The sequence below is a fragment of the Schistocerca nitens genome, chromosome 4 (assembly GCF_023898315.1).
Source record: "Schistocerca nitens isolate TAMUIC-IGC-003100 chromosome 4, iqSchNite1.1, whole genome shotgun sequence".
In the NCBI taxonomy this organism is placed as follows: Eukaryota; Metazoa; Arthropoda; class Insecta; order Orthoptera; family Acrididae; genus Schistocerca; species Schistocerca nitens.
In genome coordinates, this window is record NC_064617.1 from 108,031,571 (window position 1) to 108,043,617 (window position 12,047).

The 12,047-nt window shown below is 39.1% G+C and overlaps 1 protein-coding gene across 4 annotated transcripts in view; it reads right to left on the reverse strand.

The window, feature by feature from the left end:
- Positions 1-3,879: 3,879 nt before the first annotated feature.
- The window catches only part of LOC126251357 (trifunctional purine biosynthetic protein adenosine-3), a 100,100-nt gene continuing 91,932 nt past the window's right edge, over positions 3,880-12,047 (reverse strand). For all 4 annotated transcript variants that reach the window (XM_049951731.1, XM_049951730.1, XM_049951732.1 and 1 more), the window contains exons 15-18: positions 10,897-11,039; positions 9,003-9,125; positions 7,874-8,131; positions 3,880-4,263 (exon numbers count right to left, since the gene is read on the reverse strand). In XM_049951731.1, coding sequence (XP_049807688.1) covers positions 4,078-4,263; positions 7,874-8,131; positions 9,003-9,125; positions 10,897-11,039 — 710 coding nt within the window. In that variant the 3' untranslated portion in view covers positions 3,880-4,077. The remainder of the gene's footprint in view (positions 4,264-7,873; positions 8,132-9,002; positions 9,126-10,896; positions 11,040-12,047) is intronic.

Here is a 12,047-nt window from a genome sequence, read left to right on the forward strand (position 1 = left end):
AGTGGTTTTTGCAGAGAATCTGCAAATTGCAACTAAACAGATTGAACTCCTCAAGGAAACAGTAGTGAAAGCAGCATTTCAAATATATTTTGAGAAGAAACAATATATGAACATAAATGCCACTGATCCAGTTTGGACAATGAGGACCAAGTATGGCGACATCAAAAGAATTCAGAAGTTCAAGTACCTAGGAGAGATTTTTACTCCAAACAACAATGAAAAGGCAGCAATTGAAGAACGGGCAAGAAAAATGGAAATAGCGTTCAGATTGTGTCAGAACACATATAAATCTAAATCACTCTCATACCAGGCCACATTCCAACACTACAGCACGGTCGTTAAACCTGAATGTTTATATGCATCTGAGAAAATAGCCAGGAAGGGACTTTCTGACTTGGAAAAGAAAGAAAGGAAATTCCTTAGAAAGATTCTTGGGCCCAGAAAAGTATCTAATGAATTTACATTCCACCTCAGATCAAATCAAGAAATTTATCAATAATTTGAAAATATCACCACCACACTGAAGAAAAGAGGACTGTCTTTCTATGGACGTATTAAAAGAATGGAATCAGAGAGGCTCAGCAACAAGATTCTTCTCTTCCAGGGGAACAGGAAGACACAAGTTCCATGGGTGAAAGAAGTGCACTGGGATCTAGAAAAATGCGGGATCATGGCAGGAGAAATTGTGAACTGGCAGATCTTTAGGAAAAAGGTTGCGGAGGTGAAGGATTTCTTCCAGGAGAAAATGAGGAAGAACAGAGTATTCTCAGCAGAAGAATGTGCATGAGTGAGCCAACAGATGAAGGAGTACTGGCAAAAGAGGAAGGAAGAGAAATTTAGAAAGTGAGGGAAGTTGTGTAAATGTAGTCCATAGCTGGCTGTAACGAAAATAAATAATAATATATTACTGTTTTAAGCCCACTTATGACTAGTTCTTCTTTGATGCTCTCTTCCATTCCCAATATCTCTTGAGCCCTGCTGATAATTTCTCCTTCCTCTCCTGTGAAAGAGGCTTCTGAGATTTAGGGACTCTAGGTGGTGGAGTCCAAGATCTACCATAGCACAAAATTTGGAACAATCTTCTATCTCAAGATCAGAGATCCCAGCCGAATTCAAGTACTTTAGTACTTCATTAAGCCACAGGCTTCCAGTCTTGTAGCTTTTAAAATTGAGATCTTCTTGGTAAGCCTATTGTTGTTCATTTGTTGTAGGTACCCATAGAACCTGAGCCTCCTACATCACATACTAGTGTTGGCTGATTCTAATATACCGGGTGATCAAAAAGTCAGTAAAAATTTGAAAACTTAATAAACCACGGAAAATGTAGATAGAGAGGTAAAAATTGACACACATGCTTCGAATGACATGGGGTTTTATTAGAAAAAAAAAGTTCACAAAATGTCCGACAGATGGCGCTGGACAGCAAAACGTCAGTGACTGTGTATGACAATCGTGTATAAAAGGAGCTGTAATGAGACAGAGAATCAGATGCCCCAGCAGTCATAGCATGTTGATGTTACCCGAAAAGGCGCTTTTAGTGAAGCTGTATTATCAGAATGGGGAATGTGCTAGCTCAGCGTTATGATCCTATTGCCATAGGAAGGGGATTCGAACGGGTAAAGGTCCATCGACAAATGCAGCTATGGTGAGAATGATTTCGAAGTTCGAAGCCATGGGTTGTTTAGACGATAGACCCCTTAGTGCCCGACCGAGCACAAGGCATAATGCTGCTACAGTTCTGGAAGAAATGGAGACTGTAGCGGGTTTGTCTACGCACGGGGAAGTCAGCACTTGTGCAGTCGCACGTTGCACCGGTATTCCATACACTACTGTTCGGTTGGCACTTAGGCATACCCTCCGATGCTATCCATACAAAATCCATCGGCATAATGAACTGTTACCTGGCGATATAGTGAAGCGGAGGGCATTTGCAGTATGGGAATTTCAAAAGATGGCAGAAGATGACGATTGGTTGAGTAACGTGTTGTGGACCGACGAAGCTCATGTCACGCTCCGAGGGTCTGTCAACGCCCACAACTGCAGAATTTGGGCTACTGAAAATCCTAGAACTGTCATGGAAACTCAAATTGCACGACGAGAAAGTCACGGTATGGGTTGGATCTACCACATCTACCGTTATCAGGCCTTTTTTCTTCGAGCGAAGGTGTGATTCTGGTTTTGTAACTGCTACCGTGACGGGTGAGAGGTATGCTGATATGTTACAGAATCGCATCATGCCCAGCCTGGCTGATAAACACCTGCTGGAACATACGATGCTTATGCAGGATGGCGCTCCACCCCATATTGCTAGACGCGTGAAAGATCTCTTGCGCGCGTCGTTTGGTGATGATCGTGTGCTCAGCCACCACTTTCGTCATGCTTGGCCTCCCAGGTCCCCAGACCTCAGTCCGTGGGATTATTGGCTTTGGGGTTACCTGAAGTCGCAAGTGTATCGTGATTGACCGACATCTCTAGGGATGCTGAAAGACAACATCCGATGCCAATGCCTCACCATAACTCCGGACATGCTTTACAGTGCTGTTCACAACATTATTCCTCGACTACAGCTATTGTTGAGGAATGATGGTGGACATATTGAGCATTTCCTGAAAAGAACATCATCTTTGCTTTGTCTTACTTTGTTATGCTAATTATTGCTATTCTGATCAGGTGAAGCGCCATCTGTCGGACATTTTTTGAACTTTTGTATTTTTTTGGTTCTAATAAAACCCCATGTCATTCCAAGCATGTGTGTCAATTTGTTCCTTTCTATCTACATTATTCCGTGATTTATTCAGTTTTCAAATTTATACTGACTTTTTGATCACCCAGTATATATGCTGAAAATTTGACCTGTTAGCAACTGACAAACATTTAGGGAAGCACCTAGAGATGTGGATTCAGTTGTTTCTGATTTAGAATCAGACACAGATAAGATTGACAAAGCTAATGTGCCCAAGTCAGCGTATCTACCTTCTGTTCTGCTCTGTGGTGAATGATTCTGTGTTTTGAAGAAAAAAGACTAGTCACATGTCAGACAAACAGCAACGAATTCTTTGTGCACAGGGATGGAGGATTTCACTGAAGAAACAGGATCTAACATAAGTGAAATTGCTGATATCCTACTGAGTTTTTTTGTTTGCAGCTTTATTTAAGGGATGTTAAATACATTATTTTCAGACAAATCTATATGCTGCATAGGAGACTATCAGTTTTCTGGTGCCCTAATGAAAGACAGTGAAAAAATTAAAAAAAAGTCAACTTTTAAGATTCATGAAGTACCCAAGCTACAGAGACCCATGGTCATACGATCAAGCTTTTGGGGGATTCATATATAAGTTTCCTTATGTTCAAGAGACATATTTCTTCATTTTTAGGAAACATGTGGGCCAATGACAACGTATACATGTCAAACAATTGGGGAAAGGGTGGTGGTGGGGGGGGGGGGGGGGAGGAGGCTATGGTTATGATATGCTGTTCAAAGTGTGTTGAAAGAAAAAATTTAAAAAAAATAATGAAGATATATATTGTTGGCTTGGGGACGGGGGGGGGGGGGGGGGGAGGGGGGGGGGCCGTAATGAATATGGTTTATGGTTTTTGTATTACAGTTCAAAATTCACAAAGGTAAAAAGGACAACAACAAGCACAGAAATGTTTGGGTGCACATTTATGACGTGTATGTCTTTCAGCTGTGCTGCCCATCATATGTATGACAAGTATCATGATCTATGAACTGATTCAGAAATCACTTGACATTTTCGCATTCTTTGTGCTCATCACTTGTACTTTATGTTCCACAAAAAATTCCTTATATTTCAGATGTCTAGAGAGAAAAGGAATAGAAAAATGAACCACGGAACTTAGGAATAACAAAAAAGATTAGGCAAGAATAACAGAATTCTTTTTTAAATTTTCATTATTTTTTCAATTATTGAGATTCTTGTAAACAAGTTATTTCTTAAAAAAGTAAAAAGCTATTTCAGTCATGTTTGAGCATTGAGATTAATTCTCTCTCTCTCTCTCTCTCTCTCTCTCTCTCTCTCTCTCTCTCTCTCTCTCTCTAACTTTACTAAATTCTTAATGCTTCCAAACAATCTTCCCATTTTCATCCAAATGCACTTGTTCTGTGGCAACAAGTTTCAGAGCTTTAGGGAAAACTTTGTGTTCTACTAATTTAACTCGTTCTTGCAATGTTTCTTCAGTGTCATCTATCTCAATCTGTACTGCTTCTTGTGCTAATATAGCCCCAGCATCAATATCCTCCTGCAACAAAAAATATAATAATAAAAGATTATATCAATGACTAATCTATGATGTGTGTTTATAAATCATAAAGTAAGGTTAATAATTATTGAAAATATATTTTCTTAAGCCATCGAAAAGAGCCCTTACTACCCTGCAGAACCACATGCCCGATTTACGGTCATTGATGATTTACATTTACATGTATAGAACATAAAAATGGTGTACACAGTTGGCATCTTGTACGATAGCTAATCATTCCTTTTAGTGTTCCACTCACAAATGGGAGAAATGACTATCTGTATACCTCTATACGAGTCATAAGTTCTCTTATCTTGTCTTTGTGGTCCTTACACAAGATGTACATTGGTGACAGCAGGATTGTCTGGCATTCAGTTGCAAATCCCGGTTCTCCAAACTTTCTCGAGAGTGTTTCAGCAAAGAACCATCATCCTCTCCCCAAGAATTCCCATTTCCATAACACTCACATGTTGATTGAACCTGTTGGTAACAAATGTAGCAAATCGTCTCTGAACTACTTTGATGTTTTCCATTAAGTCAACGTATTGGGGATCCCATAAACTTGAGTAGGACTCAAGAATGGGCTGCATAGGTGTTCTATACTCAGTTCCCTTTATAGACAAGCTATAATTTCCCAGAATTCACCCAGTAAACCAAAGTTGTCAGCACTCTTACAACCAATGTTATGAGCTCATTTATGTCATGTTATTTTGCAACATTACACCAAGATATATTGATGTGACTGTGTCAAGCAGCACACCACTTATACTTTATTCTAACATTACAGGATCCTTTCTCCTATTCATCTGCATTGAAAATTTGAGCTAGCTGCTGTTCATCACAACATTTAAAAATTCTGTTCAAGTCATCCTGGGTGCTGTTACACTCACTTAAAGATGACACTGCCCTGTAAACTTTGGGTTAGTCAGCAAACAGCTGCAGTTTGCTGCTCACACTGTCTGTCAGATCATTTATGTGTGTAGTGGACAACAGCAGTCCTATCACCCTTCCCTGGGGCACTCCTGATGACACCTTTGCCTTCAGGAAGATTTGCTGTCACTGACAATGTACTGGATTCTATTACTTGCAGTGTCTTCAAGTCACCCACATACTTTTCCACATGCTACGACCTTCGTTAGCAATTCACAGAAGGGCACTCTCCATACACCTTGGCCTCATGGCATTTCTTCGGACTTTATCGCTGATCCATTTAGCTTTCTTTCCTTTGCTCAATAAGTCACCTTCCATGATTTTCCCTTCACCTCTCTAACAGCACCCTAAAATATCCAATCACATCTACACGGCCTCTGATTGCTGCCTACTTTCCCCTACCCACCCCCTCTGTGCCCTCTGTTCCTCAAATGCCAAAAATGTCACTCCTCTACAGTCTCAACTACTCAACAACCAAATTTCGTATGCCATATCTTCTAATTTCCTACACAAAGTATTATTTCCTTCATCTTCCAGGAACAACGAAACTTTAACATATCAACTACAATCCCTGTCAGGGCCTTGGCTACTTTTCTTGTTAAATAAGGGCTAGCCTTACCCCAAATCAAAATTGGTATTTTGCACATAATTATACAAGGATATTAATAACTTTATCTCTGCTTGATGTCTAATCTGCCACAAAGTGTAGCACTTACTTCATGCATCTGAATACTGATTCATACTTTTGGCTTAAAAGAGGCATTTTATTCACAATTGTAGGAAGAGAAATTCGAAAAAGCAGTAATATCATTGTATAACCACTCCTCATTTTTGGTGACATGACAATCAAACCAGCTGTTTAGCTGGATGAATGGCAACCAACAACCAAGATCAAAAATTTCGGAGCACATTACTCACCACAACAGAGTTGACCTCAGAAGCTGCTTTATTAATTACACCGATTATCCTCATCGAAATCAAAGAGTACTATACAGGACATGAGTGACTTTGAATGGGGGTAGAATGATTGATCTCCAGGAAATGGAACTATCATACTGTGACATTTCAGTTCCTACAGGAAATGTTACCCTGACCATAATAAATGTGTGGAACCACTGGATAGAAGAGGGTTTTTCATTAGCAATGAGTGAGTACTGGGACACACAGTGCAGTGAGACCATCATCTTGCTGCTGTAGCTGTAACAGGCTATACAGCTTGGTTCACAATACTGCAACAGGCATGGACCATTCAATATATGTCAATAGTACAAAACCATCAACTTTACACCAGGCCAATATCAACTGTGCTACTGTTTCTTATTTCCATTTTATAATAACCACAAGCACATTGGAGAATTTGAATGCCATCACTGTCTTTATGAGTGGCAAAATGTATTTTTAGGTATCTTCCTCTACTAACAATATTATATTGGTCCCCACATGTTCATTTACATTTTGAGAGAAAACTGAAAACAGATCTTACATAACGAAGGCATTTAAAAACCAGAGGTTCTGCTCCTCCCCCAGAAAACTCCATGTGCCATATTTCAGCTGGACAATGTCCACCCACAAGCAGTCAGATATGTGCAAGACAAAATGCTTCTACAGTGGATGGAACAGTTTGGTGGCAGACTATCAATCAAAGGTAGCTTAGGAAAGACACAATTAATCAACACATTTGACTGATACCAGATCATGGGCACAACATCTCCGAGGCCATATGGTCACTGGGCTTCTCAGAGCCACGAGTACCTTAATTTAGGTCCCTATGCTCACCATCCATCACCAGGTGCGGAGGACGCCATCACTGAACATTTGAATTGTGGAGAAAGGTTACTTAGACTGAGTTATAGCACACAATGGAACACACTACTGCCAGAGTACATGTATGTAAAAAACAACACAAGGCAATGCATCTCACTTACCATCAGGGCAACATTCAGTTAGGTAGTGGGGGTATTCACACATGGAGGACGTAATGGGGCTCTTTATATGACTGGCACTGTCTCTCGCTAAGAGTCAACACAGCTATCTATTGTCTGGTTGCACTGAACCATTTGTTTGCTATAACGCTCTGTTGGTGACCTGTGCCTTTAGCAAAACAGTGCACTATTCCATTCCTTCCGAAATGGTTCAGAATGGTTTGAGGAACATGCCACACATTTGATGTACTTGTGAAGGCCATCCCAAGGCACTTTGACCTTTAAAAACTATGGAGCAAATCTTGGATGCCACTGAGCAAGATGTGTTCACCTAGGACCCAACTGCAACCAATCACCAGGAGTAATGAGTGACATTTGAACAGACATGGCTCATAATCACACTCTAACATTTTCATTGTCTTGCACTGCCATCATCAAGACGGTAGCAGGTCTACATACTATATGGGAGGTATCTATAACTAAGCTGGTCACAAGTGTACATGGAATAGGTTTATTATTCCTAGAGAGAAACATATTCTGTGTCCAAAGAGACGTGTACTGATAAATAATTACACAATTGTTAATATCTGTCTTCCAATATAGGTACACTTTTGCTTAAGTTGCAAAAAATTTCATAAAGTACAGCTCAATCTGGTCTCAAATAAACTCTGAAAACTTGTATGTTGTATGTAAAAGTACGAAATGAGCACTGCCCATCAGGACACTGTTTAATTAGCAGCTTAAGACGAAATACATACCTCTACAAAGTGTGCAGTGCACCCAGTAACCCTTACACCAGCCTGTAGAGCCTGGCGGTGAGCATGAGTACCCTTGAATAATGGCAGCAGTGCCGGATGTATGTTTATCAGGCGTCCACGCCACAATCTGACAAAATCTCCTGTAAGTACTCGCATAAATCCCGCTAGACACACAATGTCGACACGAGCTTCTTTAAGAGCTGCATGCACTGCCATATCAAATTCTAATCTAGATCCATATGCTGTATGGGGTATCACCTGTAGAATATAAAATACAGAGAATAAAACTTCTGCCATTACTTTTTAAATGATATTTTTTTAGTCATCTGAATTTTTGTGATAGTTGTCCTGTGTCATATTACACCATTTCTCATGACACATTTCTTTCAGATTCAATGTTTGAGTGATAAAAATACCTTATATTTAACTAGAATAATATGAAACTTTAAATAATCACTGATTACTCAATTACTTACCAAACCAAAGAATGGCACTGAATGACTTCCATGTGTAGACCAGTTAAAGAATGTCAGACTTTCAAGAATCAAAAACTCCTTCGTTTATTGGAAAAGGGTAAATGGTCTAAGTGAAAAGAAACTTTGTAAAAAATTATACACCCAGCATTCTAAGCCTACAGACACTTAGTAGTGATGTGCAAGAGGAAATGAGCTATGGATTTGATTTTCTCCTTCCTCTCCTGTTGCATCATTATCTGTTTCTGCTTAGCTATTTCTTTTTCCCTGTCATTTCTTAGCAGGTTATCACTGTATTTTAATTAACTTCATTCATTATCACTGTTACTGCCATCTTTAAACTCGCTTTAATTGATTTTTTTTTTCATCCTGCATCCATTTTCTGATTTCCTTATATTTACATCTTACCGGTAGCAGTCTTTCAATTCTTTGTTAATGCAAGATCCACCAAAATGTTCAATTAATTTTGGACAGTTATGCAAGCACCTCACCAGTTTCCAGAAAACAGTGCCCCAAAACAGACAAAGCGTAAAACTGTAAATAAAATATGTCTATCTCCTTGTCTTCTCACCAACTTTAGCTTATTTTCTATGACAACTATTCTAACTAATTGCAAACTGAGTAATGAAATAATTACAATAATTTTTCAGCATTACCTTTGTGTGAATGTTTGCTCTTGTTGCTCTTTCAAGCCCTTGGACACCAGCCTTATTTGAAATAACGATCACAATTTCTGCCCCAACCCCTTGTGAACGATCCATGGTGGCGTCAATGAGGGACTGAATAAACAGAAAAAACATGAAACTAAGCTTACATACTTTTTGACATAAATATCAATGGCATGTGTATACACAACAAAAATTCTTCACAAAAAAACTTGGAGAATTCTTATAAGAGTTAGTGACGGATTAGAACATGACTCTGTGATCAGATACATTTTTCAGCACATTTTAAGGAACAAATGGATGAAACCAATGATTTTTTTCTCAAGATTTTCAATCTGATGAAACATTCTATGCTAGATGGTAACAGAGAGAACAACAACTTCATCCATGGGCATATATGCCATAGTAATTTACATAAAACCAAATCAATACCATTTAAAATAGCAGAAAATATGTAAATGAATTCATTCAATCTTTCTTATTTTCCTAAGGATGTCAATAAATGTACATATTATTAATATTTCAATAATTCTAGCCCTCTTACACTGCTGCAGTCCAATGAATTCAAACTGTCACCGAGCGAGGTGGCGCAGTGGTTAGCACACTGGACTCGCATTCGGGAGGACGACGGTTCAATCCCGTCTCCGGCCATCCTGATTTAGGTTTTCCGTGATTTCCCTAAATCGCTTCAGGCAAATGCCGGGATGGTTCCTTTGAAAGGGCACGGCCGATTTCCTTCCCCATCCTTTCCTCACCCGAGCTTGCGCTCCGTCTCTAATGACCTCATTGTCGACGGGACGTTAAACACTAATATCCTCCTCCTCCTCCTCCTCCTCCTCCTCAAACTGTCATTTTGCCTCACTAAGAAACAATCCAAAACTGGATAATCTAAAGTTATGCAACATAGAGTAACTAGTTCCATTTGATTCAAAACTAATCAAATCATGTTGGAAAGCGAGAGAATGATCCCATGAGATTTTTTCTAAAACCAATGACTGCCATGAATTGTGTCAGGTTCTGTGAAAATTGAGCAATTTATCCCAAAAATAATATAGAATGTAAGACTCAGCCTTGAAAGAAGGCCACTGTGACCCTTTTACTTCACAACTGCACGTGAAAACCCTTTTTCAACAACATAACATCAAAATACAGTAGCAAATCAAAACAACTCAATATAACTGTGTGTGTCCAGAAATGCCTTCCTTATGAATCCAACCCCATTTTCAGCAACAGTACATTACTAATTGTATTAAATTACAACCATTTTAAACAACAAGACAGCGTTTCTAGCCAAGTAAAAGAACTGATACATAAACCAGTATGATATCCAACAATAACATTTGTCCACTCTTCCCCATCATATTTTTATGTTCTTCTATTACAGAAAGCACTTGCACACTACAGTCAGTACATGTAAATACTACTTTGGTCATTATATGGTGTCCTATCTAACTGTGGCATTCACAAGAACTTCGTTTATTCTGCTCTTCAGACAAAAATTGATTAGTTTCAACAGCCCTGTTTACTTACATTACCAAATATTACTTTACTAAAATATAGTATAAAACATAATTGTCTGTGGTATTTTTAAAATGGGAGTACGGTAGTGTTTGTATCAGAACAGCATTCTGTGTGAGATAAACTCCATGCATTGGTAACTATTTTGTGGAGATTTTTGCAGCCATTTAAATGGTGTGTCACTTGGAAGTTTATCTCACTCCACATGGAAAATAGTGCTGCCGAGGCAAATGAAACATGACGTCCACAACAGTATTGATGGAGATTTGGTTCAACATATGACAAGATAGTGTAAGTGACTTATCACCACAAACAAAGCAGTAATTTTAACAGTTATGCATGCAGTATAAAATGGAGAGCAAGAAACCTGCAAGTTTGTTCCACTTCCAGAAATTAGAACTCCAACTCTTTTCCTTGGAGGTTCTTTGGCAGCAACCACTGATTCAACAAATGGTCTCATAATTCTTTCCATTTCAGGAACAAAGTTCTCTACATGTACACGTGGGACACCTGATGCAAAATGAAATGTAATGACAGTAACAAGAACAAATTATGCTTCATAACAAAAACACTACACAGTTCAGCAGCAGTATGTTTACGTTAAACAACATAAAAATGTAAGATGTTGACAAATGATAATGTTTACTTGCCTGCATATCAATACTTCTCAACAGTTAGTTCAAAGGATAAAGTGTTTTAAACAGCTTAAGCATTTCACTTTATGTATGAGGGCATTTCAAAAAGTGTCTGACTTTTATTTATAGAATAAATCTTCATTTAGATACAACTGTTTTTCCTAATGCTGCTGCACTGCTGGTATTGTGCGTAGCTGCTCCATCGAATTCTGCCTAGTATCTTTCCTATTTTGAAAGTTTCGGAATCTAGTCCATTTCAGAGTATTTTTCAGTTTGGGGAAAAACAGTGGAGCTAGATTGGGGGCACAGGCAGGCTGGCAAACCACAGCCATATCATGTTTGGCCAAAAAACTGTGAATTAATTGAGAATGATGAGCAGGTGCCTTATCGTGGTGAAGTGCCAAATGCCCACTGCCCAAAAGTCTGGCCATCTCACTGCTTCATGAAGGTGACACACAACCTCTTGGTAGTACTCCTTATTGACATTAGTGCCTTCTGGCGCATAGTGGCGATGGACCGTGCCATTGGAGTCAAAGAGGACAGCCAGAATAACTTTCACACCACTGTGGACCTGGCTCACTTTTTGGGTTTCAGGGATGATTGGTGCTTCCACTGCAATAACTGGAACTTCTTTTCTGGGTCTTGCCCATAAACCCAGGACTCATCACCAGTAATCACTGTGTAAATAAAGTTGGGATTACTGTTCACAGTATACAGCATGGCCTAGTGTGATCTCCGAATGAAGTTGCTTCTACTCATTTGGTAGCAACTTTGGCACAAATCCTCCTGAGGTGCAAATTTTATGTTAAAATGAAATGAATGGAGCCAATTTAATTTTTACCTCATCTGAAAGTTCTCTGAATGTGATCCGTCTAACCTGCAT